This window comes from Lactuca sativa, chromosome 1, assembly GCF_002870075.4.
Source record: "Lactuca sativa cultivar Salinas chromosome 1, Lsat_Salinas_v11, whole genome shotgun sequence".
NCBI classification, from domain to species: Eukaryota; Viridiplantae; Streptophyta; class Magnoliopsida; order Asterales; family Asteraceae; genus Lactuca; species Lactuca sativa.
In genome coordinates this window covers 232,635,939-232,661,943 of record NC_056623.2, presented here as the reverse complement: position 1 = coordinate 232,661,943, position 26,005 = coordinate 232,635,939, and the positions used below count along the sequence as shown (strand labels likewise).

General features: G+C 34.1%; 2 protein-coding genes across 4 annotated transcripts; both read right to left on the bottom strand.

Moving 5' to 3' along the window:
• Positions 1-1,347: 1,347 nt before the first annotated feature.
• On the bottom strand, positions 1,348-6,422 carry LOC111905534 (serine/threonine/tyrosine-protein kinase HT1). Its single transcript, XM_052768049.1, has 5 exons — positions 6,260-6,422; positions 6,070-6,113; positions 4,908-5,524; positions 3,217-3,690; positions 1,348-1,807 (listed from the first exon to the last, which is right to left on the bottom strand). The coding sequence occupies exons 2-5, from the start codon at positions 6,101-6,103 to the stop codon at positions 1,511-1,513; spliced, it is 1,422 nt and encodes a 473-aa protein (XP_052624009.1). The 5' UTR covers positions 6,104-6,113; positions 6,260-6,422; the 3' UTR covers positions 1,348-1,510.
• A 3,724-nt stretch (positions 6,423-10,146) lies between these two features.
• On the bottom strand, positions 10,147-15,997 carry LOC111905529 (transcription factor IIIB 60 kDa subunit). Of its 3 annotated transcripts, none has more exons than XM_023901215.3 (18): positions 15,765-15,997; positions 15,243-15,333; positions 15,040-15,121; positions 14,882-14,954; positions 14,724-14,797; positions 14,553-14,629; positions 14,394-14,450; positions 14,174-14,286; positions 14,008-14,090; positions 13,838-13,924; positions 13,324-13,404; positions 12,970-13,255; positions 12,683-12,810; positions 11,727-11,807; positions 11,491-11,616; positions 11,326-11,415; positions 11,181-11,234; positions 10,147-10,581 (listed from the first exon to the last, which is right to left on the bottom strand). In XM_023901215.3, exons 2-18 carry the CDS (start codon positions 15,305-15,307, stop codon positions 10,408-10,410), a joined length of 1,731 nt encoding a protein of 576 aa, XP_023756983.1. In that variant the 5' UTR covers positions 15,308-15,333; positions 15,765-15,997; the 3' UTR covers positions 10,147-10,407. The 3 variants fall into 3 exon arrangements, with proteins under 3 accessions (XP_023756983.1, XP_023756982.1, XP_023756984.1); XM_023901214.3 differs by having other exon boundaries at positions 15,243-15,327; XM_023901216.3 differs by lacking the exon at positions 15,765-15,997 and having other exon boundaries at positions 14,882-14,941; positions 15,243-15,299.
• Between the last annotated feature and the right edge of the window lie 10,008 nt (positions 15,998-26,005).

The window sequence follows — 26,005 nt, the reverse complement described above, 5'->3', positions numbered from 1 at the left end:
TGGTTCACGGTTGAAAAATGAGAAGTGAATTGATTCAGATTGTAAACACATATATAAGGGGTGTTTACGGTTGAATTGGCATTGGGCCATGGGTGTTTACGGTCCATTAATGGACTTGAAATGGTATTTCAACCCATTAAGGGGATATTCACGGTTGAGCTTGGTCGTGAACACATGCTTTCATTTTGACTATGTCGTAAACCCTTCCTTGGATTACTTTTAGACCGTGAACTCAATGTTCCTTTGACTTTGGGCTATGAACTCCAATGTAGAGTGGCTTTTGTCCATAAACACTCCTTAGGAGTGTATTATTGGTCGTAAACTCTATTTAGGAGTTGTTTTGATGAATTAAACTTTGAATTAACTCAAGTAGCCCCCTTAACTTTGAACTGGTGTAAGTTAGACTTAATCAAGTGTGATTTTATGTTAAGTGTTTAGCCTTTAGTACCTTACTTCACCATGATTTTCCACATGTATTTGTATATATATATATATATATATATATATATATATATATATATATATATATATATATATATATCAAATAAACATACTTGTAGATTAGATTTTATTAAAGGAGATTACGGGTTGTCACATATATATTTAATTAGGATTGTTTTCTTTGGAACGGCAAATCTAATCTACTCCTACACTACTCCTAATTCTCCACCTAAGTCCCTCACGGGACTTGAACCCTCGACCTCAAGGAGGGAAGGCAACACCGGATACCGCTAGGCTAGAAGCCCTTTGGTATTTAATTAGGATTGTTGAATATACATTCCTATTTTATCTACATATTATGTAGTTGTGTTATTTGTATTTATCCTTATATATAGGGGATTCTTATTCTATGGGTAGTTACATAATTCATACGATTAAGGTACAGAACTAGAGGAACATAATTCTTAATGTTGATTGTAAAAGAAGGTTTAGATAAATCGCCTGACATTATTAAAGAGAATATGAAGGCATGCCAAAAGCACGACGACGAGAGGGAAAAGAAACAGGAGACTTCAATAGATAGATCAACTAGGGTTTAGGTTGATACCATGTTAATCCAATAATTTCCCATGAAAACGTATTGTCTTTCATTAAAACATATTTATAACAAAATACATCAGACGGGCCTTTGGCCAATTATACAACATAATATGGGCTACACTAATAATATAAATACAATATAAAGATCCGCTAACACCAAGGATCAACAAGAAGAACCAACTTTAGACATGCAACAAATGGCATACCAAATCAACATTTCAAACATAATAAAGACCAATATACATTTCCACAACTAGAATTAGAGCAATACTCATATATTGGCGGTGGTGGTGGTGGTGGCGGCGGTGGGCAACGATAGGGGCGGCCATATACACTTTGATACTTGAATAACCTCTATTCAAGATAAATTAGTCCTATCAGCATCTTACTGTGCAAAATAATAACCTAATAAAAATGTAAAAACATATTGCTCGCTTCTCCAAATAAAAAGACGAAGAAACGAGAAGCTTCATGAGAACCTTGGTTTAGGAATGGGTGAGTTCATATGTCGATGATAAGAATCATGATTTTGCATCAATTGAGGATGACTCTTTCTTTGATCTGGATGACTCTTTCTTTGATCTGAACTATTTGGGCATTGTAAACCATCCATGTTTCCATCACGAGTGAGTGAAATTTCAAACTCTTGTAAAATCTTCACGACCAAGGAAAAGTTGGGCCTATTTTGTGGATTCGAAGACCAACATAGTTCGATTAAAGTTCTCAATGCCAGAGGACAGGTGGTCGGAATAGATGGTCGTAATTTCTGCATTAATCCCAAAAAAGATTTCAAGATAACATAATTTATAGGGAAAATGCTGGATTTTTTCACCATTTTTTCGATTTAACCGGTTAATTATTTTCTGTAATAATACTTATCTTTACCATCCAAAAAACAATGTTTCCTAAATATCCAGTTTTAAAAGCATAACTTATTTTCACCGTTTTATTGATATAGTCATTGAACCGATGATTTTGGATGATTCTTATAATGATATTTCATGATTGAATCGATTAAAAAAATTAATAGTTCAATGGATAAATTAATAAGTGATGTGTGTACGTGTGTTTTTCTTATTTTCTTTATTTTGTTCTCATACAAAAACCAAGTAACCGGAAGAATGTTATTGATAAGGATAAAAAGAAGTATAATGGTTTTATTTCTAAAAAGAATTATTAAAGGGCTAAATCAAACAATGTTAAACACAAATCTTTTATGTATCTTGCCTAAATCTATACTGCATGAGCCTCCCTTCCATCTAATGTGTTTCCGATGTTTTTAAACTTCAAACATACACTCTTGTTGATTCAAAAGTAGGGGTGTTTGGACATGTGTTTAAACAGATATAGTACTTTAAAGAAACTATAATAAATATTTTGAGTATTTCACAAAAAAACAATTACAATTCTGCTTTTTATGAGTACTATTTAGGAACAAAACCATCACTTATAAAGTATCACGTAAGGACCATTCGTACAAAAACAAACTCTTGATATACTTGTTATGTTACATTTTATGAATTTAACCGTTTAACTATTTTAGTTTTTCCAGTACTATAAAAGCTAATTCAAGCATATTTTAAAATTTCCCACCATAACTATTTTAGCTTTTCCCATATTATGTTATATAACAAGGTTAACTATTTTAGGTTTTTCCAACGTAAAAACTAATCCAAACATTTTTTAACTTCTTTTCCAAAAAATTAACTTTTCTCAAAATCATGAGATTAAAAAGCACTCTCAAACACCCCTAAATATATTCTTTTCACTTTGTAATAAATCAATATTTCCCAAAATACAAAAAATCATTTCACTCAACTATTATTCTAATAATCATACAAAAAATTAGTTCAATTACTAAATTTATAAAATTTTGAAATTACATTGTGTATTTCTATATTTGACATTGTTAAAAATCGGCTAACCTTGTCGAAAAAAATATAACAGTATGATTATTATGGAAAACCGTTAAGTGACTAAAATAATAAAATTATGAAAATGTATTATGCTTTTAGTATTTCATCCAAAACTCAAAGACATTTTCTTAACTGCGATTGAAATCGCACCTCCAAACTCCCCCTTAATATGAATTATTTTGTGTTTTCAAATTTCAACATCAAGAACATATTATGCTCAAGTAAATTTAGAACATAATTACCACAATGTAAAGGATACCTTATGCACGACAGCAAATGCCGCTTGAATCGGGGTCATGTCTTTATAAGGTAGAGCCCCAGCCACCATCTCCCATAAAATGAGTCCAAATCCATACACATCTACCTTTCGATTATACGGCTTCTTTTTAATCATCTCAGGAGCCATCCAACGATAAGTTCCTGGATCATCCACTACCACTTCACAATGCCCCTCCTCACAACCTATCCCAAAATCGGCAATTTTCAATTGAAAATCTTGTGTGAGGAGTATGTTTTCAGGCTTCAAATCCCTATGAATAATCCCTTGTGAATGAACATACTCCATTCCACGAGCAATGTCTAAAGCCATCTTGATAATCTTTTCGAAAGAAAGAATCTCTTTGTCTTTTATGGTTTTGTCCTGGAGATTATGCAAGTATCCCCTCAAGGAACCCTTTGAAAGATACTCGGTGATAATAAAGAAAACCGGTGGTTTTTTACATGCGGCTACAAACTATCATCACCAAAAGGAAACAACATGATTCGAACTGAATAATAGCCACTCAATGGTGGGCAAAATGTAAAATTTGATGTAGAATAGATTCAAGAATATTTGATCCTTATTAATTTATGGAACATAGCAAATGCATGAGAAAGCATGGAAACTTCAAAATCCACGTGTTTTTGCCATGTTCTCGTAGTTCCATAAAATTTGTTGTTCAATTCGGTTTGTTCCGTATGGTAGGATCAAGCGTGCATGTATGCATGCAACCACGTTTCACTTTCTTATTCCCAATTTATACAACAAAGTGGTTTTTCAGATAAAACTCATTCTAGCAGGGTCGGTCCAGACGGAGGGCAACCCGGGCGACCGCCCAGGGCCCACGTCTCCTCTGGGGGCCCAAAATTTATGGGCTATGTAATATATATATATATATATATATATATATATATATATATATATATATATATATATATATATATATATATATATATATATATATATATATATATATATATATATATATATATATAAAATATTACCTAAATGATTTTAGGGCCTAAAGTTGGTTCATATACTCAAACTAGATCAAAAGATAAACAATTTGGTTTGTTTGTTATTGCTAATTGAACATGTTTATAGTGAAGAATTAATTATATTTTTTTAATATTTATTATATTTGTTTATAAGGGGCATTTTTTTTCTTTTTGCCCCGGGCCCCATATACGTTTGGACCGGGCTTGCATTCTAGCTAGGAATAAAATATGCAACATTGTAACTCATGAGAATCAATTATCTCATGAGTGACTCCTTTTGATTGCATATCTATATATGTGATAATGTTTAACTTATTTTTACACTTTTATGAAACAATGTTTCACTTTTTCCTTAGATTCATGCAATAATCTCATTTTTTACTTAGGTTCTACAACAATATATATGTTGTTACCAACTTACGCAACAATATTTCACCTTTTTAAAATTCATGCAACAATATTTTACCTTTTAACCGATTTATGCAACAATGTTTCACTATTTTACTGGTTTATGCAACAACATTTCACTCTTTTACTAATTCATATGAATTATGCAACTACGTTCCAATTGGCAAACACGTTTCTAGTAAAATTATTGTATGTTTGGTTTTGAATATGAAATGTAGTTGTATATTTCGTATAAAAGAAGTGAAACCGAATATGAAAACATTCAAAAAGTTGGACTTTATATACCTTAACGACATTTTGGTGGTGGAGACGAGATAAAAGAGCGACTTCGCGAACAAATTGATTCTCTAATCGAATTCCTAGTTTTTTATTTTCATCTTCATCTCGCACTTTAATAATTTTAACTGCAACCTCATCCTCCTTGTAAACTCCACGATAAATTTGACTATGGGCCCCATGAGCAAATCTAAACCTTAGAAAAAGTTGTGAAAGATCAACCAAAAAACTATCATCTATCTCCAAGGAAGTAACTCTTCCTCCAACACATTCAAATAACTTCGACCACGAGGGTACCCTTTTCCTTATTCTTTTGCCATAAAGCTTCGATGAATTGAAGCGTTTGAGAGATGGATTACAAATCAAAGGAGACCTCAAGTCAAGCATTGTGCTTCTACGAACTAATGGTTTCCCTTTATAATCTTGTTTGCTTTCTACTCTTTCAGGTTGTGGAGTTGAGAATCGCTTTGCCTTAGACCTTGTTTCCCTAAAGGCATCGATATCTGAAATCTTGGGAGGTGGGCTTAGAGCACCATGTTTGTTCTTATGCAAATTTGTCTTGATACCATTGTCACTAGGTCCTTGGTCTTTATCAAGAAGCTCTTCTGAAGGTCTAGATTGCATACCTACGATTCGATTTAATGGGATTTAGGCTAATTTTGTGAATGCCAAAATCTTGTTCATGTTAAGCATATTCAACTACAAAGCAAACTACCATAGTCTTCTTCATTAAGGCCAAGTTTTTTTTTCTTGTTGTATGGATAAATGATACAATGATTAAAAAATATTTGGGAAAATTCCGGCACCCTTAGGAAATGGAAGTAAAAGATAAATGAGAGAAAATATGTACAAATTTATGACTAAAAATGTTTGAGAAAATTCGGTAGAAATTTTGAAGTACAATGTCATGATGAAAAAAAAATTGAAAATACAATGCTTAAATAGAAAGAAATGGAATTAGGATGTTTTAATTCTTATGAGTAACATATATACAACCCTTTAATAATCGGTTTTGTTATGTTTAGTATCAAACCGATCATAACCACTACATGTTATCTCATATAGATAAAATGCATGGTGACTTCTAACTTTGATCAATTCAGCATAAACCAAAGCAATATATCTCAATCAATTTCATAAATGTAAACAAAACCTGGATCTCAATTCTCACCCAATCTTTCGATTGAAAAAACAGAGATTTTCATCCATCAAAGCCTGAAAATTTTCACACATAATAAAAGGAGTATTTAGCATCATAAATTAAGAAACGACATTGCAAACCCCATTATTAACAAGAGAAATGTGTATCAAAACAATCATAGATCTACAATATAAAATTAAATAAAGCAACAAGAACTTACAAAAAGGGCATGTGTGATTTGATGTCCTTTAGAAGAACATGAAACCAAAAACATATACCTTTTTCTTCTATTAATGAAAATATTTGTCTCAATCTCTCTTCTTCTCTCACCATCAAGAATTTGTTTAGGGTTGGAGAGAAAACAGAGGATGAGAGACAAATTCAAGAATGTACCCAGATTCTTGCTACTTTTATTCAAAATTTATACAGAATTAGAGGAAAACAACAAGAAAATTACAAAGAAATGTTAATAAAAAGGTGTAGAAATGATTTGGGTAGAATTTTGAGGAAGGGTTTCTTGAAATCTTATTTGTGGTGAACGTAAATAAACAACCTCTTGATAGGTCGAATCTATGTACTCCCATCCTTTTCATTATATATCAAATTCATATTTTATATAAAAACCGCGTTTTAAGAAAGACAATTGTTTTAGAATTAAGTTATTTTCTCACAAATCCTTTCCTAATAAAGACAAGATGATACAACTATATCTTTTAATATATGAGATAATAACCAATGGGCTTCTTGCTCAGCGGTACCCGGTGTTGCCCTCCTTCCTTGAGGTTGAGGGTTCAAGTCCCGTCGTGGACATAGGTGGATTTAAGGTGTAGTTTAGGAGTAGGAATATGTTAGATTTGCCGTTTCAAAAAAAATATATATATGAGATAATAACGTCAATTTTATTTACATTTAGTCGCTGATTTTTTTTTTTCGTGCTTGATTTACCTCTATATTATTTGAAATTATTCATATTTACCTTTATGAGAACAAAATTGAAAGTTTGCTACTCTTTCAAGTCATTATCCTGAGCACAAGCTGAATATGAAGGTCACAAAAGTAAGGATGTTGTAGTAATCATGTGATATACATTTATTGTGTAAGTTACTTGAAACAACACTTAAAAATACAATAGAAACGACTTTAATCATAGAAATTGAAGAAACAAAGTTTGTGGTGGTTTTAGACATATACTTAGGACATAGGCAACGGTTTTCACTCCAAGGGTGAAAACGATCGTTGTAGATCGTGCGATGATAAAGAAGCGTGAATATAAAGATAATGCAATGTTAATTTGAATGAAATTTTTCTCTTCACGGGGACACAAGTTTTGATTAGAGAGTGTGGATGCATAAGATCAAAGTTGTAGAATAGTACATGAGTAGTCTAGGTGATAGTTGTCTTTACATTGTTTGTGCATTTTGCCTAGTTTTCATTATTTTTACTTTCAACTTGTTTTGTTGATACTTTTCTTTCTAGTTATTATTTGTATCTACCTTTTTTATTTGTATATTGGTTTTATATGTACCTTCTCACCATGTTCCTTTGATTTTCGATCTATTTCTCGTGTTATTGCTCGTATATGTGTATTTTATTTCTCTGTGAAACTCTACTAATTATGTCTTTTTTGTGGGTTAGCGTTTCATTTATACGTGAATAAAAAAACTCTAGTTAAAAGTTTATCTCATTGACTACGATTAAAATAATGAACTACAACATGCTTATGTGATCCTTACAGACACAACACAAAGCAAAATAAAGTAAGGGATGATTACAAAAAGGGATAATAACTTGATAATATAACAAATTTTCAACTAGTTTATATTTAGTCACTTAATTTTTTTCTGTGTGTGATTTACTTCTGAGTTATTTGAATTGAAATTGTTCACATTTTACTTTTATGACCGGTTGTAAACCGGTCAGAAGGGTAAAATGTGAACACTTTCAAATAATTCAGAAGTAAATAAAAAAAATGATTAAATGTAAACAAAATTAAGAATTCATTACCCTCTCAAGTCATTATCCCTTAATGTATTAAACAACGACATCCATAAGGTTTGTTCTTAATCTTCGCTAGTACTAAAAATCTTAAAGCTTATATTTGTTTGTATACAAGTAATACCTTATGTAATACCATCTACACCGGTTTGTAACGAATTAGGGTGCGTTTGGTTGTAGAAAATTTTCCAGTTTTCTAGGAAAATTTTCCAAGAAAAACGAAAATTTTGAAAACGTGTTTGGTTCTTTATGTTTTTCAAAATTTTACAAGAAAATGAAAATTTTCAGTTTTCCAAATTTCTAAGATGGAAAATGAAAACTCTCCCGGTTTCAACCAAACGCGTTTTCTAAAACCTTCATTGAAAATTGAAAATGAAAACTCTATTTTCTAAAAACATTTTCTTAGAAAATAAAAACTATTTTCCACAACCAAACGCACCCTTAGTTTTTCTATTGTCGAATCATCTATTTGTAGTTGTGTACAATAACAATATTTTTTCAAAATTATCTCACTTACAAAACGCCTTTCTATTTTTAACTAACATCTTTTTATTTATAATTATTAAATTAAATATCCGTCAAAATAGCTTTTATTATTACAATTAGTAAAAATCTAAGAACGTATTCAATTTTTGTTGTTCAATTTCATACCCCCACCAAAACCTCCGATTCCAAACAAATTTCATCCTTTTCAAAAACATTATGCGAATTGAAAAACTAAAGGCGTGTTTGATAAACATCTGACCGAGTGAGGTCAGACGTTTTTGGCTGACTCGGTCAGTAAAATGTGCTTGGTAATCCAAATTTAGCCATCTGACTGGGTTGGGAAGATCTGATTCGTATAAAAGAAAAAATATAGCTGACTGAGAAAGAAAAATACGCTTTCGGTCTATACCCTTTCTCTTCCGTTCTTTTCCAGCGCTCCTCCATCCTCATTCTTCTCCTTCTTGCATCGCTTCCATAGCCAAGCATCAACGATCTCCATCAACTACCTTTTTTCATCAGGTATGGGTTTCGATTTGATTTATGTTCCTTTTTTTATTTCTGACTTTTCTGTTCGTTTTTTTTTTTTTTTTCTGTTCCTTTTTGATTTCGGATTTTTTTTGATTTCTCTAATTTATGCATAATAGTTGATTGAGAATAGGTTCTGATTTCTAATTTATCTGTTGAACATGTATATGGGTTCTAATTTCTGTTCCTGGTGATGTTTGATGTACTGTATTTTTAGGTTGTGCATTGTCTATAATTCTGCATATAATCTTGGGGATTTTAATCGATGAATATCACACCATTTTGTTACAAACTCACTGGATTCTTAATAGACTAATAGTTAGAAGCATAGAGAAAGGTTACCGATTATACTTCTACTATGATGTGTAGCTTCATGTTTGCTCGTGCAACTCATGTACTGGATTTTGCTTGTATTTGTTGTTTATAATCGTGTTGATGGATCTGTGCATCTGTAGATGCCACAATGGCAAAGGAATATGGAAATACCAAGTCAAAGAAGAAAGATGCATCTTCTGCTTCACTCTCAGGATCAGCTGATGCATCTGGTTTAAGAAGGCCAGAGAAACACCATCAAAGAAACAAGCAACAGCAAGTCCTTCATCTAATGCTCGTAGGTATGAACGAATTGAGAACCACACAACACCAAGCTCTTCTCCAATCAAGAAGAAACAAGATAAAGTTGAAGAACAGATGGGGCTAAGTCCTTTAAGGAGGTCTGATAGAAGTAATAAACAAGTTTCACCAGATTCTTTAGGATCAAAGAAGTTAATTGAGGTGACTTCTGGTTAGATGTTTTGGTAATGGAAATTATATTTTGTGCCAACCTGATGAGCTCAAGCCATTCATTTAGCACTTTGAATTGCAATTTTCTTTCATATACACGTGTGATTGTTGGTGATAAATCGTTGCTAAATGAAGTTTCTACTATTATTTTTGTACTTACGGTTTTTATTTATGTAGAAAAGATGAATTTGTATCGTTTGATGTTAGGATGTTGTATATATATTTTTCTTTTTTGTTATGAACAAATGAATGTTAAGTTGCAAATAAAACAAAGGGTAAAATTGTCATTTTTCATCGGTTAGTACGTTCAGTCAAATGTACAATCAAATAATATGATTTCTTATTCAGTCAGAATTTCTTACTCAAACTGACATTTCTCGGTCAGCACTTTTTCAGTTAGCAACTATCAAACGGAGCCTAAAACCATAAAATGGTCGTAATTTACACCTCAAAAATGCCTCTACACAATGTTAATGTTGACTATAAAAAAATATAATTTAAAAAAAAAAAAAAAAAAAAAAAAAAAAAAAAAAAAAAAAACCTTGTATATCTCGAGTATATGATGTTTTCATCAATAGTTCAATACTCTTCATCATATTCATTGGCATCATAATCATACTCATAACCACTCATTTCTTGTTCATAGTTCCATTCATCATTATTATCTTCTTCTCCCTCCCCATCATCTCCCTTTCCTAATTCTTCCCCCTTCCCATTATCATCATCCTCAACACGGTTCTTTTTCGGACTCGGCTGCAACAACACATCAAAATTTTTTATATATAAAAAAAATAAAAAATAAAAGAAAAACAATCTTTGATAGTTGTTGATATTTGATTAAGTCAAGTCCTCATTAAGACCTAGACAGATGCATATATCAAACAGTCTGAATCTGACTTAACCCAGTAAGAGGTAAGAATGTCAAACGGCCACTAAGACCTAACTTAAGGCTGTGTTTGGCGCGCCATAGCTATCTGATAAGCTAGCTTATTTTTCGAGCTTTTTTATATTGTCGTGTTTGGTAAGCCAAAAAAATAGCTTATAAGCTAGCCTTTCGAAAAGCTACTTAGACCAGCTTTTTTTAGGAGCTTTTTAAAAATTTTCCAAATACACCCCTTAATTAATTATAGAAATACATACTCTTACATGTCCTTTTATGTAATTTTATATATTTCAGCTATTTTTACCAAACGTTATTTTTTATCAGCTAACAGCTAGTTTTTCAGCTAGTACGCCAAACATAGCCTAAGTGATATGCATGTTCTAACTTTCACAAAAAACTCATTTTAGTTTTTACATAGGGAGAAATGCTAACATGAGCCACTTTCAATTAGAAGCAATAAATAGATTACCTCATCATCAAAGAGACTGTTCATTGCATCATAATTGATTTTTGAACTTAGCTTCTGCAACAATATTTATACGTAAAAAGAAATGTAAGTATTATTTGCTATTTCCAAAATTACCCTCATACATATCAATATAAAAACAACAAACCTTCTTGGTGAAAAGTTGACTAGCAGCTTCTGCAGCGGATTGGGCAGGCTTAGCATTCTTAGCTTCCAATGCTCGTCTTTTTTTGTCTTTCTGGTTTCATATAAAACAATAATTCATGAATATTACTAGAAAAATACCATTTATTAAAAAAAAAAAAAAAGTTACCTCTCTTTTGCTAGCAACAGCTTCAGCTGCAGCAGCAGCAAGTGCCTGAGCTTCCCGAATTTCCTCTGAAGTTCCTGTATAAAGCTTACGTGCAGCTGCAGCTGCAGCTTCTTTAGCAGCTTGCTCCTTCAAAAAAAAAAAAAAAAAAAAAAAAAAAAAGCATTATTATTAATATTATTATTTTTTTAATTTTTAATATGATTATTTAATTAATTGGTTTTGATTTTGAATTTCACCTGCATGTACTCTTTGTTCATCTGTTCCCATATTATCTTCTTAAACCGGCTTTCTTCCTCATTGTTAAGGTAGCAGCTCACCTACACCATACAAAAATGGTTAAATTACAAGATTAGTCCCTGTGCTTTACACAAAATCGCAAGTATGGTCCGTTTTTTTTTAAATATTTCCGGTTTCTTCCAGGTAAAATGACTTTTTTAACTTTTTTTATTACACAATATGCAGAAAAATGAAATAATCGGGACTTTTATGTTCAAAAAAAAATTAGGACTAGAGTGAAACTTTTCCGAAAATATTGGGATTTTTCTGACAATTTCCCTAAACGAAAAAGTCCTTTTTTTTAGTTTTAAAAGGAAATGACAGATTATGTGATTTTCCCAAAATAATGAGACTTTTCTGTTCAAAATTTTTTTTAGGACCTTATCGAGAATATTCCCAAAATAATGGGACTTTTCTGCATAAAACCCAAAATTTTGATAATGTCCTAAAAAAGAAATTTGAACAGAAAAGTCCCATTATTTTGGAAAATCACATAATCTGTCATTTCCTGTTAAAAAAATAAAAATAAAAATAAGGACTTTTTAGTTCATTTATGCAAAATGTTTAATAATCAGGACTTTTCTGTTCAAAAAAATTTTAGGACTTCATAAAAAAATTTCCCAAAATAATAGGACTTTTCTTCATAAAACCCTTTTTTTATTACACAATCATAATTTTTGGTGGGGTGAATAAAAAATATAAAGGATATTAGACAAGGGCAACATAGTCTTTTTACAAAGGTCAAGGACTATATCCACAACAGAAATGGAACTTAAGGACAAATTTCAGAAGATTTCAAATTTCAAAATATGGACCACACTTGCAAAATTTCATGTAAAATCAGGTAAAAATAAGAAATAAAAAATGGTTTAGATTGAGGATACTGAATGTTAAAAATCTTAAAAAGCCAAGCCACCTCAGAATCATCAATATCAGAAAGGGTATCTGTTTCATCAACAGAAGCAGCAGGGGCAGGATCGTCTTTTTGGCTTTCAGAAGTCTCTTGAGTGTCTCCAACATTCTCCACTTTTCCAAGGCTGGGAGCTGATATCATTAACTCAAAGAAACACATCAGCAAGGAAATTTAAAAACTTTCTCGTCTGTGTAAAAAGACATAAACGCCCTCCTCATCCTCATCCTCATCCTCATCATCAAAAACAGAAATGAAAACAAAAAGAAGAAACAGAAATACAACTAACTCACAAGCACATTGGGGCTCTGTTAAAGAGCCTTTATCATTTTCATCCACAGATTGATTTGCTAATCTTTCCAATTCTGCCCTTTGAAAAGCTGGAGGCTCTGAACCATAAAGTCCACCACAAAACTCCAAATAACAATCTTTACAAAGCCCAAAACCTGATTGAACTGCATTGCTTTTATGTTGACAAACAACTTCATTCAATTCAGGCATCTTTAACTCATTAGAACTCTGTTTGCATGATTGCATTTCCTTCTCATACTCCTTTGCTTTATTAGTAAACTCATCAATCTTTAAAAAAAAAAAAAAAAGTTAAAAAATTACAAGATGACAAATTATGAAGATACAAGAAAACTCACAGATAAACTCCCAGCTTCTGTATTTTCAAACTCAATCAATCTCTTTTGCAATGTTGCTTCACATATATGTACAGTTTTAACCTGAAAAATAATACAAGTATATAAAGAAATGACTATTTTTTAACTCGGAAGGTCCCTACAGTTTGTTTTTATTGCGCGTTTGGTCCGTGTCTTACCTAAAAAGACTATTTTTCCCTTGATTTTTTAATTTTATTTAAATAAACACACCCCAACCCCAACCCCACTTCCAACTCACCTTTCCTTACCTTACATACCCCACTTTGTTTAAAAAATCAAGGGCAAAATAGACCTTTTAGGTAAGACAAGGACCAAACGCGCAACAAAAACAAACTGTAGGGATCTTCCGAGTTAAAAAAAATAAGTTAGGGACCAAACGTACAAATTACCCAAAACCATAGGGACCATTCGTGTAATTTACTCAAAAAATAAAAAAGTAATTAATTGTATATGCAAGTTTACTATTGACATAGTTTTGGATATAAGTCATACGTACAACATCTGCTCTTGAAAAATTATGGCCATGTAACACAGAAGACACGTATATAGCTGCTGCACATATCCCACTAGGTTTTCTCCCTGTCTGTATAATAATATACAAAATATAAAAATAATAATAGTATTCAATAAAGTTTTAGAAAAGGTAAAAAGAATAAACAAACAAACCTGAATCCAGTCTCTTTTCATGCTAACTGCAAGGTGTAATGCAGTGTTCAAAACTTGCTTACTTCCATCTCCTTTAATTAGTCCTATAATATAATTACAATTTACAAACATGAACATAAAAGTTTTGGAATTTTTTTGAGATAAATATATGAGAATTAAGTCTTACCACTTGTGTATCTATGCATAAAAAGACTAGGGTCAACTGGTTTTTGAACAAAAGGATGATCTTGGAGGCTTAATAGCTTGCAAAGTAGTAAATAAACAGTTCCCAATTCATACCTAAAAAAAAGAAATGATAAATTATAATTTACAACAACTTCAGATTAATTTGAAATAAGATTTAACAGATGTTAAATAGTTGAAAGGAAGATGATATGATCTCTTACACACTAACACCCAATTCACTGGAAAATTCAATAAGCAGAAATGGTTTCTCTTTTTCCCTGTTTATTATCAAACATAATAACAACCATTGCAATTTTAACATTTTGTAAAAAAAACTAGGCTTTAAAGATTATAAAAAGTAAAAAGTAAAAACCACTGACCTACAGGCAACATAAAGGCAAGCAGCTGCAACTTGATTTGTTCTACGCCCTCTTGTAAAACCACGTTCAACAGCTATCTACAATTTATAAAGTAATCAAAAGTCACAATTCTCAAAAATAATCTATATCAAAGATTCAAGTGAGAAATATATTGAAATTTGAAGCAAAAACCTCATAATATTTGGTGGCATGTGTGACATTGCTAATCCCATATTTGTCTATCAGCTCATATATTATCACATTCCCTGAAATAAATGAAAAAAATTGTTGCAATTTGTTATGGAATATGGATGGATTATGACACAATATAGAATCATAGTGTAGTTTACCTTTCTCCAAGGTTCTTCTGTGTGACTCTGAACAAGCACTTCCCATTTTGACAAGGTTTCCTGCAAGATGAGCCTGAAATTATATATAAAAGTCATTGTCATGATACTAAAATTGTTAAATTGTATAAAGTTTCTGTAAATTAGGTCACAAAACTTACCCCTCCTCCTGCATCTTTAACAAAAGTGACATCTTCTGTGTATAGATCTTGAGATACTACTTTCCCACAATCAACACAACATCTGAAAGTAAAACAACAGAATGAGGGCATTGAGTGAAATGAAAATGGCGATTTATAGCATAAACCTTGTAGTGTAAGTTATGGAAAGAAAGTGAAGAGAAATATGTGTCAAAAAGACTTACACGCTTCCTGTGGTATAATCACGATGTGTCTCACTGTTTTTTGCACAATGAGGACACCAAGTCATCTCTTTCCCTTAGGAAGTATCTGTTACTAACACAAAAATGAATGATTAATAGGCCTTATTTGTTCCCACATAGTCAATTGTGTATTAAGTTGTACACTCACTTTAAAATCGTATCAAGATACACAACATATATAATTGCAAATGCACTTAAAAAAATCTGATACAGAATAGAGGAAGTGTAGAATTAATGTATCTGTACAGATTTTTGTAAGTAGCAAATTATTGAAACTGGAACTTTGGTTTAAATGTACAGATTTTTCGAGATTGTTTATCGGAAAAATATTGCGCCCCAAATTCGAGCTATGTAGCTGTATAGAACTGATGCTCTGTGGTTGTATAGAACCAATTTCGAGATTTTTTAAGGTTTTAATTAGAAACAAATTGGCTAACATTGATGCTCTTTAGTTGTACATGAAAATCTCGATGGTTTATCACGAAAAGGGAAAATTTGGCTAACCTCGACGCTGCAGTTTCGAACTCCTGTTTATCCGTGATCGATTTCTTGACTGCCTGACCTTGATGATCCTTTTAGTTATACAGAAAACCCGAACTTTGTTCTTGAATTTGAAGCTTATTGCGTTTGAAATTATGCCCTGCGATGGTTTTCTTGGGTTGAAGGGAGGAATCAGTTTTAGGGTTTACGGTTTGAAAGATTTTGACATTTAGAGGGGGTGTTTTTCTTGCCAATTTTGCAATTCTATTTTTAAACTAAAATTAATTTATATAAAAAATAACCAAGTTGGCGCATATGGGTTTTTCCCAAGGTTCTACGCATGGCACGCCACGACTTCAAGGCTTGCACTTGCTGCCAAGCTTTACCAAAATGCCGTCTTAACCCATATATGTGTATAAAAATAAATAATAGTTGAAAATACAAATAAAAATATTAATTATATAGAAAATTGCCGCCTTAACTCACGTCTTACAAACGTCGTGACTCGCCAAGACTCGGAAAAGCTTGAGGCTTGACATTGCCGCCAAGTCACGCCTTACGGTATTTAGAACCTTGGTTTTTCCTAACTTTTGATAAACTAAAATTAATTTATATAAAAAAATAATCAAGTTGGTGTATATTGGTTGTTCCCGACTAACCTTCTAAAACATCTACCCATGCACGCATGAGCCAATCCCTTGTCAAATCCTAATAAAGTGTGTTTCTTTTTTTCTTGAGTTCTGGTTGAGGTTGGATCTCTTCATGCTTCGGTTTTGGGTTGAGAGTGAGTTTGGATTTGGTTTTGGGTTTGAGATTGGAATTGAGAGTCGGGTTGATTGACAAATGGGTTGAATTCTTTTTCTCGTTGGGATTACACTTGAGATTGAAATTAGAATTGGGGTTGAGATTGAGATTGAGATTAGAATTGGGGTTGTGATTGAATAGTATATAAAGTATAGTATGCATCGAGATAATGGTAACTATGAGGTGAATAAATAGGGCGATCAATTTGATGTTGGAAGAAGGTAGGTGATAAATGGTTTGAAGTGATTGTGTTATGGGTATTTTTCTTGTTTCTTTTTTGGAGTTTTTGGGTTAGTGGGAAATTGCAAGAAGCTATATTTTCCACAAAATAAGGAGAGTGTTTGAGTGAAAAAAATAACGGTTGTTGTGTGTTATAAAAATAGATTGTTGTTGGTATTTATAATGGTTGAAAAGGTATATTTTTGAAAAAAAAAAGGTATAAAATTTGAAGTTCCAAATGAAGTCTCTTTCTATGTCATCGGAACAAACTTGTAACACCTGTTATCAGGTAATTTTACTTTTCAGTCCTTTATGCTTTAAAGTTTGCATATATGGCCCTTACGTTGGGCGTACAAAGCGTATGTCGGGCGTAAGTGTCACACCCCCAAACCAGAACGGCGGAATCGTTCGAGGGCGGATGACTTCATGTAGTATCGAAACAATTGAATACATAGTAAAGAAAGCAATACAACCATCACATATATAATTTAAAAGTTTACATTGTTTAAAGGTACTTGTTTCAAAAGAAAATTACAATATGATGCTTAAAATGAAATTAAACTAACGCCACAACGTCCCTTCTTCAAAAGTCCCAGTTTACCTGTATTACTGAATCCCTGAGAAATACAAGTGGTTTTGAAAGAGTAGGTCAGCATTTAAGCTGGTGAGTTCATAAGTATTTAGTGACAATGTTTATATGAAAAAGAATGAAAATGGTTTGTTCATGTTAAATGTTCCAAGAAAATCCCATATTTTCTACTATAGTAGATGGTAGTTTGATTATTCCAAAACTGTAATTGCAATAGTGCTATTCATGCCTAAAACAGTAGTTTTATGTGTAAATCGTTAAGGCATTTGAAAAACCCCGTAAATCAATGTGTTTTTAATACTCCATGTGAGTCTTATAACCATACTATTTGACCAGGATACCTATATCAACGTTCTTCAAGCGTTGGAAAGTTATGACGTTTGTCACCCTAGGCCTGTCGGCCTAGTTGTAGCTAACAACTTAGGTGCGGGATTGTCAATCCCGTATAGATCTATACAAAAGTATCACGCTCCCCCTACAAGGGATTATGGTATATAATACAAGACTTAAAATGCATACTCGAAAGTACGTGAAATGTCTCACAAAACTTAGTATAAAACAGATTTACGTATGAAAAATGTCCATTTATTCTTGTGTAAGAAAATATCTCTTTGATATAGTGTTTCTAGTGTGTAAATGTTCCTGATTTTCTCGTAAGCTATACCTATTATAGTTTTTCAAAGTGTGTGTTTCGTTTGTATAGTAAACCCTAGTATAATGCTCACTCATTATGTAAAGTATAACACGTAAAGTGACTTGACTGATCACATATAGCTAACGTAAAAATGGAGCATTTGATTTGTATATATATATATATATATATATATATATATATATATATATATATATATATAAATGGAGCATTTGATTTGTATATATATATATATATATATATATATATATATATATATATATATAAACACGTTTTATTTCCACAAGACAAGGTGTTATTGAAAATATATATTTCATACGAGAATACTCATGTAGTAGTTTATGAATCACATATGATTACTTAGATAAAAAGTTTATATAGTGAATCGTTAAGTTATACACGATAGTAACCGCGTGTTTTACTTGCATCCCCCCCTTAATATTGTATAAAAAGCATTTATCAAACATTTAAAAGTGTAGTTTATATGGGTATGAACTTACTTGAAAGATCGAAGAAGGCGAGATGAAAACCGAGCAGAACTTTGACTCGAGAAAGCGGATTTTCTTGGGATTCTCGGGAATCTCGGGAGCACAAACGACCTTCGGGGATTGAGTATGGAAACCGGGGCTTCGGGATATCACGTGCACGGAAAACGAGGCAAAAACGCAAGAAAGATGAGAGGAAATGAGCATTTTCCCCGGAACCCTCGCATTCCTTTTATAGGGGTTGGGAACCGCCTCGGTACACTGGGCGTACGCGTGCGTCATGTGTGGCCGCATCCTCGACTGCCTCGGAGCTCGGATGGGATGGGGCATAGCCTTACATAGAGGGCGGCGTGGACGATCCGAGGCCTAGTCCTCGAGTACGCTGGGCGTAACTCGGATTGGCCCGGTGACTCCCCCTTCGGATAATACCGAAATTTGATTTAAATTTATATTTTTATTATTTAGTAAACTTCAAAAATTCATATCTTCTTCATACGAACTCCATTTTCGACAATCTTTATATCCACGCGTAGGTGAGACTACGATCTACAACTTTCGTTTAGACTCCGTCGGCAAATTTTGAAATTATTTTTATTAGTTATTTATTAAAAGGTCGGGGTAAGAAAAGTTCGTTAGAAATCCATAACTTCTTTATCCGATGTCTGTTTTTGCCAGACTTTTTACCGTTGAAAAACCATTGTCGAGACCTTCGATTCTCATTTAGGTCATTCCGGCCAAAAGTCGCACGATCTCTGTTTCGAGTTTTTAGCTGTCTGTCGCTATACCGAACTTGGAAAAATCAGAACTTCCTCATACGAAGTCAGATTTGGACGTTCTTTTTATGTACAATCACGGTTTAATGATATCTAACATAGTAGGTAACCAAATAGAGACTTTTTTGCATTTTTATTTTTCAAAGTTAATTTCATTATTTTCAAAAGTGGTTACAATACTTGGCTTTTTAAGTCATTACATAGAATCGAAATATCGGGATGTCACAGTAAGTGAGCAAAGCTTTGGTGGGTCAAGACTCAAGTACGCTGAGCGTACATATACGTACGTGGGACGTACTCATGTTTTCTCTAAACCCTAATTCCTTTAGGTGTGACCACTATTTAAGCAACATAAACCCTCTTGGACCTTCTTATGACCAACCTCCATTCCCTCTCAACCTTAGATCAAAACCCTAGCTTGTGTATGAGAGATTTGAAGCTTGGAAAGTGATTCTTGAGTAAAAGCACTCACTTTAACCATTTAATCAAACCTCCTTGCCCAAATTTGAGAAGCTCAAGTGGAGCCACTTAAGGAAGAAAATAAGCCGGGTGAATGCTCACAAGGAATGGAGAAACAACTCAAGTACAAGGAAGACGAAACTTTACGTTTCATGGACCTAATCTAGATACCAAAATTCGGCAACATCAAGAATTTAGTATTGGACAAAGCTCACATGACAAAATATTTATTTCACCCAGTTTAGATCCAGCATCTTCATCTTATTTCAGACCTTGTGTAGGTATAAAGTCTCAAACGTGCTCTTTGTTTCTCTAAATCTTGTTTTAGGGCCTTTATGAGCTTTAGTAGTCCCAATCTTCTTGTCCTTGGAGTTTGGGTGTACTCTGGAGCCTTTGAGTGTCTATTTTGGCTTCTAGACCATGGTATCGGTTGAAAAGTAGTATTGCATGAATCATTTTGGTGTTTATGCCTTTGGTGTTATCATTAAGAACTTTGGAGTTGAGGTCTTGAATTATTGAGGTATCTTAATGGGTAAAGTTGGAAACTTTATCCATCAATACCTTGTAGAGTGTAGTGACAAAGAACATGGTTTGGCATGCGGAATTAAAGCTTGCACAATTGAACATGGTGATTTGGGTGTTTAAGAGATATATTGAATGTATATGGTGTTACAAAAGAGATCTTGATCTAGACTACATAATTAACACACACTTACACACTCACTTCTACATCTCTCAAGCACACCTCTACAAGTGGACAAACCCACATTATATAGAGGTATTTACATGTCTCTCTCTCACTCTCACTAACAAATGGGTCTAAAGGCTAAAGCACCACATGCAAGTGGGTTTTATAAAAGTCAAACATTTACAAAGTCATGAATGAAGAACTTTGCACCCCAACATTCTCCCCCTCAAAGTTAGGAATGAATGACCCACTTCAAATCTTCCAAAATCAAGCACTACGCGGTTCGAGCCTCAAAGGTGACACATGTCGAAACGAACTTCAATCTTCAAAGCTTCCATGACTCTTCAATTTGGGCTCTAGGATGTGAGACCTTACAAACCGAGCAGCAACGAATGATTAAGAGTATTCCAAACTCCAAATAATCACCCAAAAGTTGCGCATAAAAACACACCCCAAAAATCTTCAATAAAACCAAACCCATTTTGAATACATCACTTCCGAACATCCAATTGCATCATCTCGTTGGCTTCAAAACTTCAAGATCACTTCGGTCTTCAAATCCGCGTAATATGAAAAATTCAAGTTCGAATTTCCATATAAAACTTCTCCCCCTTTTTATAATCGAAATTTGATTATAAAAATCCAAAGGAAAAAGAACGTGCTCTATTCGGAATTTTTCGTGTCAAAACTCCCCCTTAACATGTGGCATAAACTTTGTGCTTCAATCCGGAAAACCCAAAAAAATATTCAAATTTTATTGTCGTTCACGGATCGCCTTTGACAAAATTTCTCAAAAATGGGTAGAAATTGCAATTTCAAAATTCTGCAGTGACCCGTTGCGCCCAAAACAACCAAATATGCAAAACTCTCCCCCTTTTCCAAAGCTGGGTAGAAAGCGTCAATTTGCACAAACTGCAGGGGCCTGAAATGCACAATCTTCAATTTTCAGCAAAAAATAGTCCTTTTTCGAATTTGAGTGCAAACTGCCAAAAATTCGAAGTCTCAGGGACCATCTTCATAAATTCTCTTTTTGCTCAAACATACAAAGACTAATTCCAAACATACGAAGCCTCAAACAATTTTCGAAGTTGGGTGAAAAGTGTCAAACATACGAAACTTGCTTTAATTTTTGAAGTGTCAAAAATTCAAAGGTTCAGGGGCCAGATTCGAAACTTTTCATTTTCTTTCAATTCATATGAAGCTTTATTTGTCAAAACTTACGAAGCATACGCAGAGTCTATTATGAACAGTAATGAACAGTAATACCCTTCGTATGTTTAACTCAGTTCCAGTTCTTCCCAAATCATTGACAAAAAAAACCAAGGCTTCGTTTTTATCGACCAACAGGGCTTCGTTTTTAAGCATCAATTTTACATCACCAACCATACTTGAACCCTTCGTAAATCAATGATCAAAATCCTTCGTTTTTCATGAAATTGAACACCTGACTCACGATCGATTCCAAATTAACGAACACAAACTCCAATATTTTGAAATCAATAATCAAAACTCTTATCTATTCGTTCCCAATCAAGTAGTGATCAACATACAATATCCAGTCTTCGATTTTAACAAGTCTCCATCTCTTACAATTCTTAGATCCTTACAGTTGATCCCAAACCCAAAGCAAGTACCGTTCATATTATTCGTTCAAGAACCCAGATATCTATCTTTCGAAATCTAGTCTTCTCAGTCGATCAAAAATCACGTTGACATCACGAATCAATATCATCTCAAACCCGATTATCAACATCCAAAATCAAGAACTTCGTTTCCTCAAAATCAATCTCATAAATGCGAACTATCATCCATTGATGCGAAAGTCGACTCCATAAATCCCACAACGAACTCCAATTTAGACATCGACACATCAAAACATAATTTCTTACCAAGTCGATCTTTCCTAGTTCGTTCCTAACTATCGATTCGCAACTCCAAATCATCAATCGACAACAACAAATCCGAAATTAGACTCAAATCAGGCTAGATATTGAATCTTTCAACTCCAAAACAACTTGTAACTATTGATTTCAGCATACAATCCACTGATTCATCAATTTCAAGCAAAGTTTGACTTTTCTTCACTTTGACTTTTCGAAATCAAATGCAAATAAACATGAAATTGATGTCTCTAATGCCAAATTTCAGATCAAAACGGAATCCCTTCACTGTTCTTCATCATTTTTAAGTTGTTCTTGAACATATTCATCCAAATCAAAATTCCAATTTTCGATTTCTCAAATATAGCTCTAATACGATCGATATCATCGTATCACAAATCATATGAAATCGATTGATAACCTCAGATTATCAAATAATATTGATTGATTAAACGAAACGAGAAACGAAAACTAGAACACAAGAACAATCGTGATAAAAGAAAACTTTTAAACATACATCTTTGTTAGGCTCCGACGAAACAACATGATTTATCATCCACTGAGTTTAATCCACCTTGGGCTCAAGCAACGAAATCAGATCACAAAACTGACTTATTTGGGCTCAAGGTTTCATGAACAGTAATAACTCTTTTGATTTGGGCTTGACAACAATTAACAAAAAGATTGAAGTTGGGCTGGGCTTCGAAATTAATCAAACAAAAGCATTTGCAAAATAGCCGAATGAATGAATAGTACTCGGAATTAAAAAAAATCTGACTTTAGTTTTGGTTTTGATCTAGACAAAAATTAATTGGATCATCAATGGGGTTTTTCAAGAAAATTTTGATCCAACGAATCAAACGATCACAAATCAAGAACGCAACGCACGATTCAAATATTACGAGAGATCATAGAGAGAGACTCACCAAAATTGATCAAATTGCGACAAAATTTGCCAAACCGAGAATCGTTCTTCAAATATCACATTGATCTTGAAGACCCGCTCTGATACCAATTGTAGTGACAAAGAACATGGTTTGGCATGCGGAATTAAAGCTTGCATAATTGAACATGGTGATTTGGGTGTTTAAGAGATATATTGAATGTGTATGGTGTTACAAAAAAGATCTTGATCTAGACTACATAATTAACACACACTTACACACTCACTTCTACATCTCTCAAGCACACCTCTACAAGTGGACAAACCCACATTATATAGAGGTGTTTACATGTCTCTCTCTCTCACTCTCACTAACAAATGGGTCTAAAGGCTAAAGCACCACATGCAAGTGGGTTTTACAAAAGTCAAACATTTACAAAGTCATGAATGAAGAACTTTGCACCCCAACATAGAGCTTTAGATATGAGCCTTAGGGATCTTGGGGTTTGGAGTTAAGAGTTTAACTCATTAAGTTATCCATGTACAGTTTCCACGACGTGGTGACCTGCTTGCCACGATGTAACGACCCAAAAATCCAGGGTAAAATTTTCATTTTTCATTATAGTCAAACACAAATGTTACTTAATCAAACCATTTAAAAACATTACTTAATTAAAACATTTATCAAAGTTACATCCCAAAATCACATAATGCGGAAAACACGGGTGTGTACGTTGCGATCAAGCCGGGACCCTTCCTTTCCAAACCAATGATACTTGAAACCATACAAAAAATTGTAAGCATGAGGCTTACTGAGTTCCCCATAATATACCCCACATAATCACATAAGCCATACATATAAACATATAAAGAATCCGTGGAAACCCTCCAAAGTGCAAATCGAACTATTGGGTCACATATCTACATTACCCACATCCAAATGGGTCTAAATCTTACCTTTTTAAAGCCCCTAATCCTCATGATGACCGCTCTTCGGGCCGCAACCTCGAATTAGGAATCGATTGAGAATAGGGTGTTATAACTCTCCCCTACTTAAATTAGATTTCGTCCTTGAAATCATTCACTACCATCCCCGGCATACTAGGCAACCTGAGCAACACAACCACAATGTCGTGAATACCACAGCCTTCCCAAGGCAAGCGAAACCAATCCTAACTGAAATCTCCAAACCCAAAGAGAACGAATCCTTAATCCTTTACAGAGGACCACATCTACCCTTCCGATACCTGAAATCTACATTGGTCTGACACCTTGACAGACTGCCCCCCGTTCAACCATTACCACGCCAATTCCTTATCGAATAACTGATCGAACAACCACTTTCGGTCCTGATTATATCGGTGTTACCAACCGAATGAATTCACTTACCATATCTAGATGTCGAACGACCGTCCTAACAGATAGTCCAAATAATCCTTCGAGTAGAGGATCCATCTCTACAATGGTTAAACTCAGACGAGAGCTGCGTAGCAGAGTCAAATTGATTACTCTGAGATTATTTAATCCCACTGCAAGTGGCTTAGCATCTACCAGTCAACGACTACTCCACATAAGGATCCCAAATCACTGCCGCTACTCGGAATACCATACTGCCATCTAGCTGCTTTGCATAACAACCATGACTTCCCTGGAACCCTATCTTGTCTGCCACTATCTGAAATATCGGATTCCTGCCCAGTTGTTGAGCCAACAAGCAATCTTGCATTCGCCTCACGCGACCTTCGAAGGATATCTCGTCTAACAATAACTGTCCTATCTATACCGCCACTCATGGCTCCTTCAACCCTTTTGATCCATCCGGTTTAGGATCAAGATCAGGAGACGGAGGCCAGGAGGGGCCAACAGCACCTGAGCCCGTGGTGTAGATGGGTACAGAGGAGTTGGATTTCAGGATTCGAGAGATCCTGCATGATGAGGTTGCTGTTGTGTTCCGGGCACAACTGGCGGAGATGTTTGGGTCTATTAAGATCGCCATGGTCGAGTACTTCGATGAACGATACATAGCCCTTGCAGAGACGGCTGCCGCTGGAGCTGCATCGGCTGTAACAGCGGCAGGGGGAGGAGGAGGAACCACTCGGGGCTTCCAGTACAGGGACTTCGATAACACGAAGCCCCCTACTTTTGATGTGACACAGGACCCTATCAAGGCTATGAGGTGGATTTCAGATGTGGAGGGGTGTTTCTTTACCTGCTCGTGTCCTACTGACCAGAAGGTCAGGTGTGCTCTGAACCTGCTAAGGTCCGGGGCCAAGGACTGGCGGAGATTGGCAACTGGGTTGTACACTGATGATTAGAGAGTTGTGGTTACTTGGGATCAGTTCAGGGATATGTTACACACCCGATACATTATGCGGGTCGATCGGGAACGTTTGTCACAAGAGTTTTTGAGTTTGAGACAGGAGGGGGAGTTGGTGACAGAGATCACCCGCATGTTCATAGAGAGGGCGATGTTCTGCCCAGAGTTTGCTTCTGAGCAGGCTCAGATGACCCGTTATCTGAGCATGCTCAAGACTGACTGTAACACCGTAATTTTTCAAACAATTTTTCACAATTTAAAAACATATTTCATTCATAAACATTATAAAATCTCATCGTTTCACATATCAATCCATATAAGACATCCCAAGAAAATAATGTATAAAAACTCCTCATGTGTGTACTGATCATGCCTGCGCCTTCCCGCGATCCTCACTGGTACCTGAAACACATAACACCAGATGCTATAAGCATAAATGCTTAGCGAGTTCCCCAAAATACCACAAGAAACACATATTAGCCACCCGAGGCTATAACTCTGTATGACCCTTTGGTC

What these genes read in the sequence shown, in the direction of transcription:
- LOC111905529 (XM_023901215.3), bottom strand. Translation starts at nt 15,307, where the DNA reads ATGACTTGGTGTCCTCATTGTGCAAAAAACAGTGAGACACATCGTGAT. An exon ending in TTAAAGATGCAGGAGGAGGG is followed by an intron (nt 14,955 to 15,039) that starts GTAAGTTTTGTG and finishes ATATAATTTCAG; the next exon opens with GCTCATCTTGCAGGAAACCT. An exon ending in GTCAACTTTTCACCAAGAAG is followed by an intron (nt 11,235 to 11,325) that starts GTTTGTTGTTTT and finishes ATATTGTTGCAG; the next exon opens with AAGCTAAGTTCAAAAATCAA.
- LOC111905534 (XM_052768049.1), bottom strand. Translation starts at nt 6,103, where the DNA reads ATGAAAATCTCTGTTTTTTCAATCGAAAGATTGG. An exon ending in TTTTTCAATCGAAAGATTGG is followed by an intron (nt 5,525 to 6,069) that starts GTGAGAATTGAG and finishes ATCGAATCGTAG; the next exon opens with GTATGCAATCTAGACCTTCA. An exon ending in CATTTGCTGTCGTGCATAAG is followed by an intron (nt 1,808 to 3,216) that starts GTATCCTTTACA and finishes GGATTAATGCAG; the next exon opens with AAATTACGACCATCTATTCC.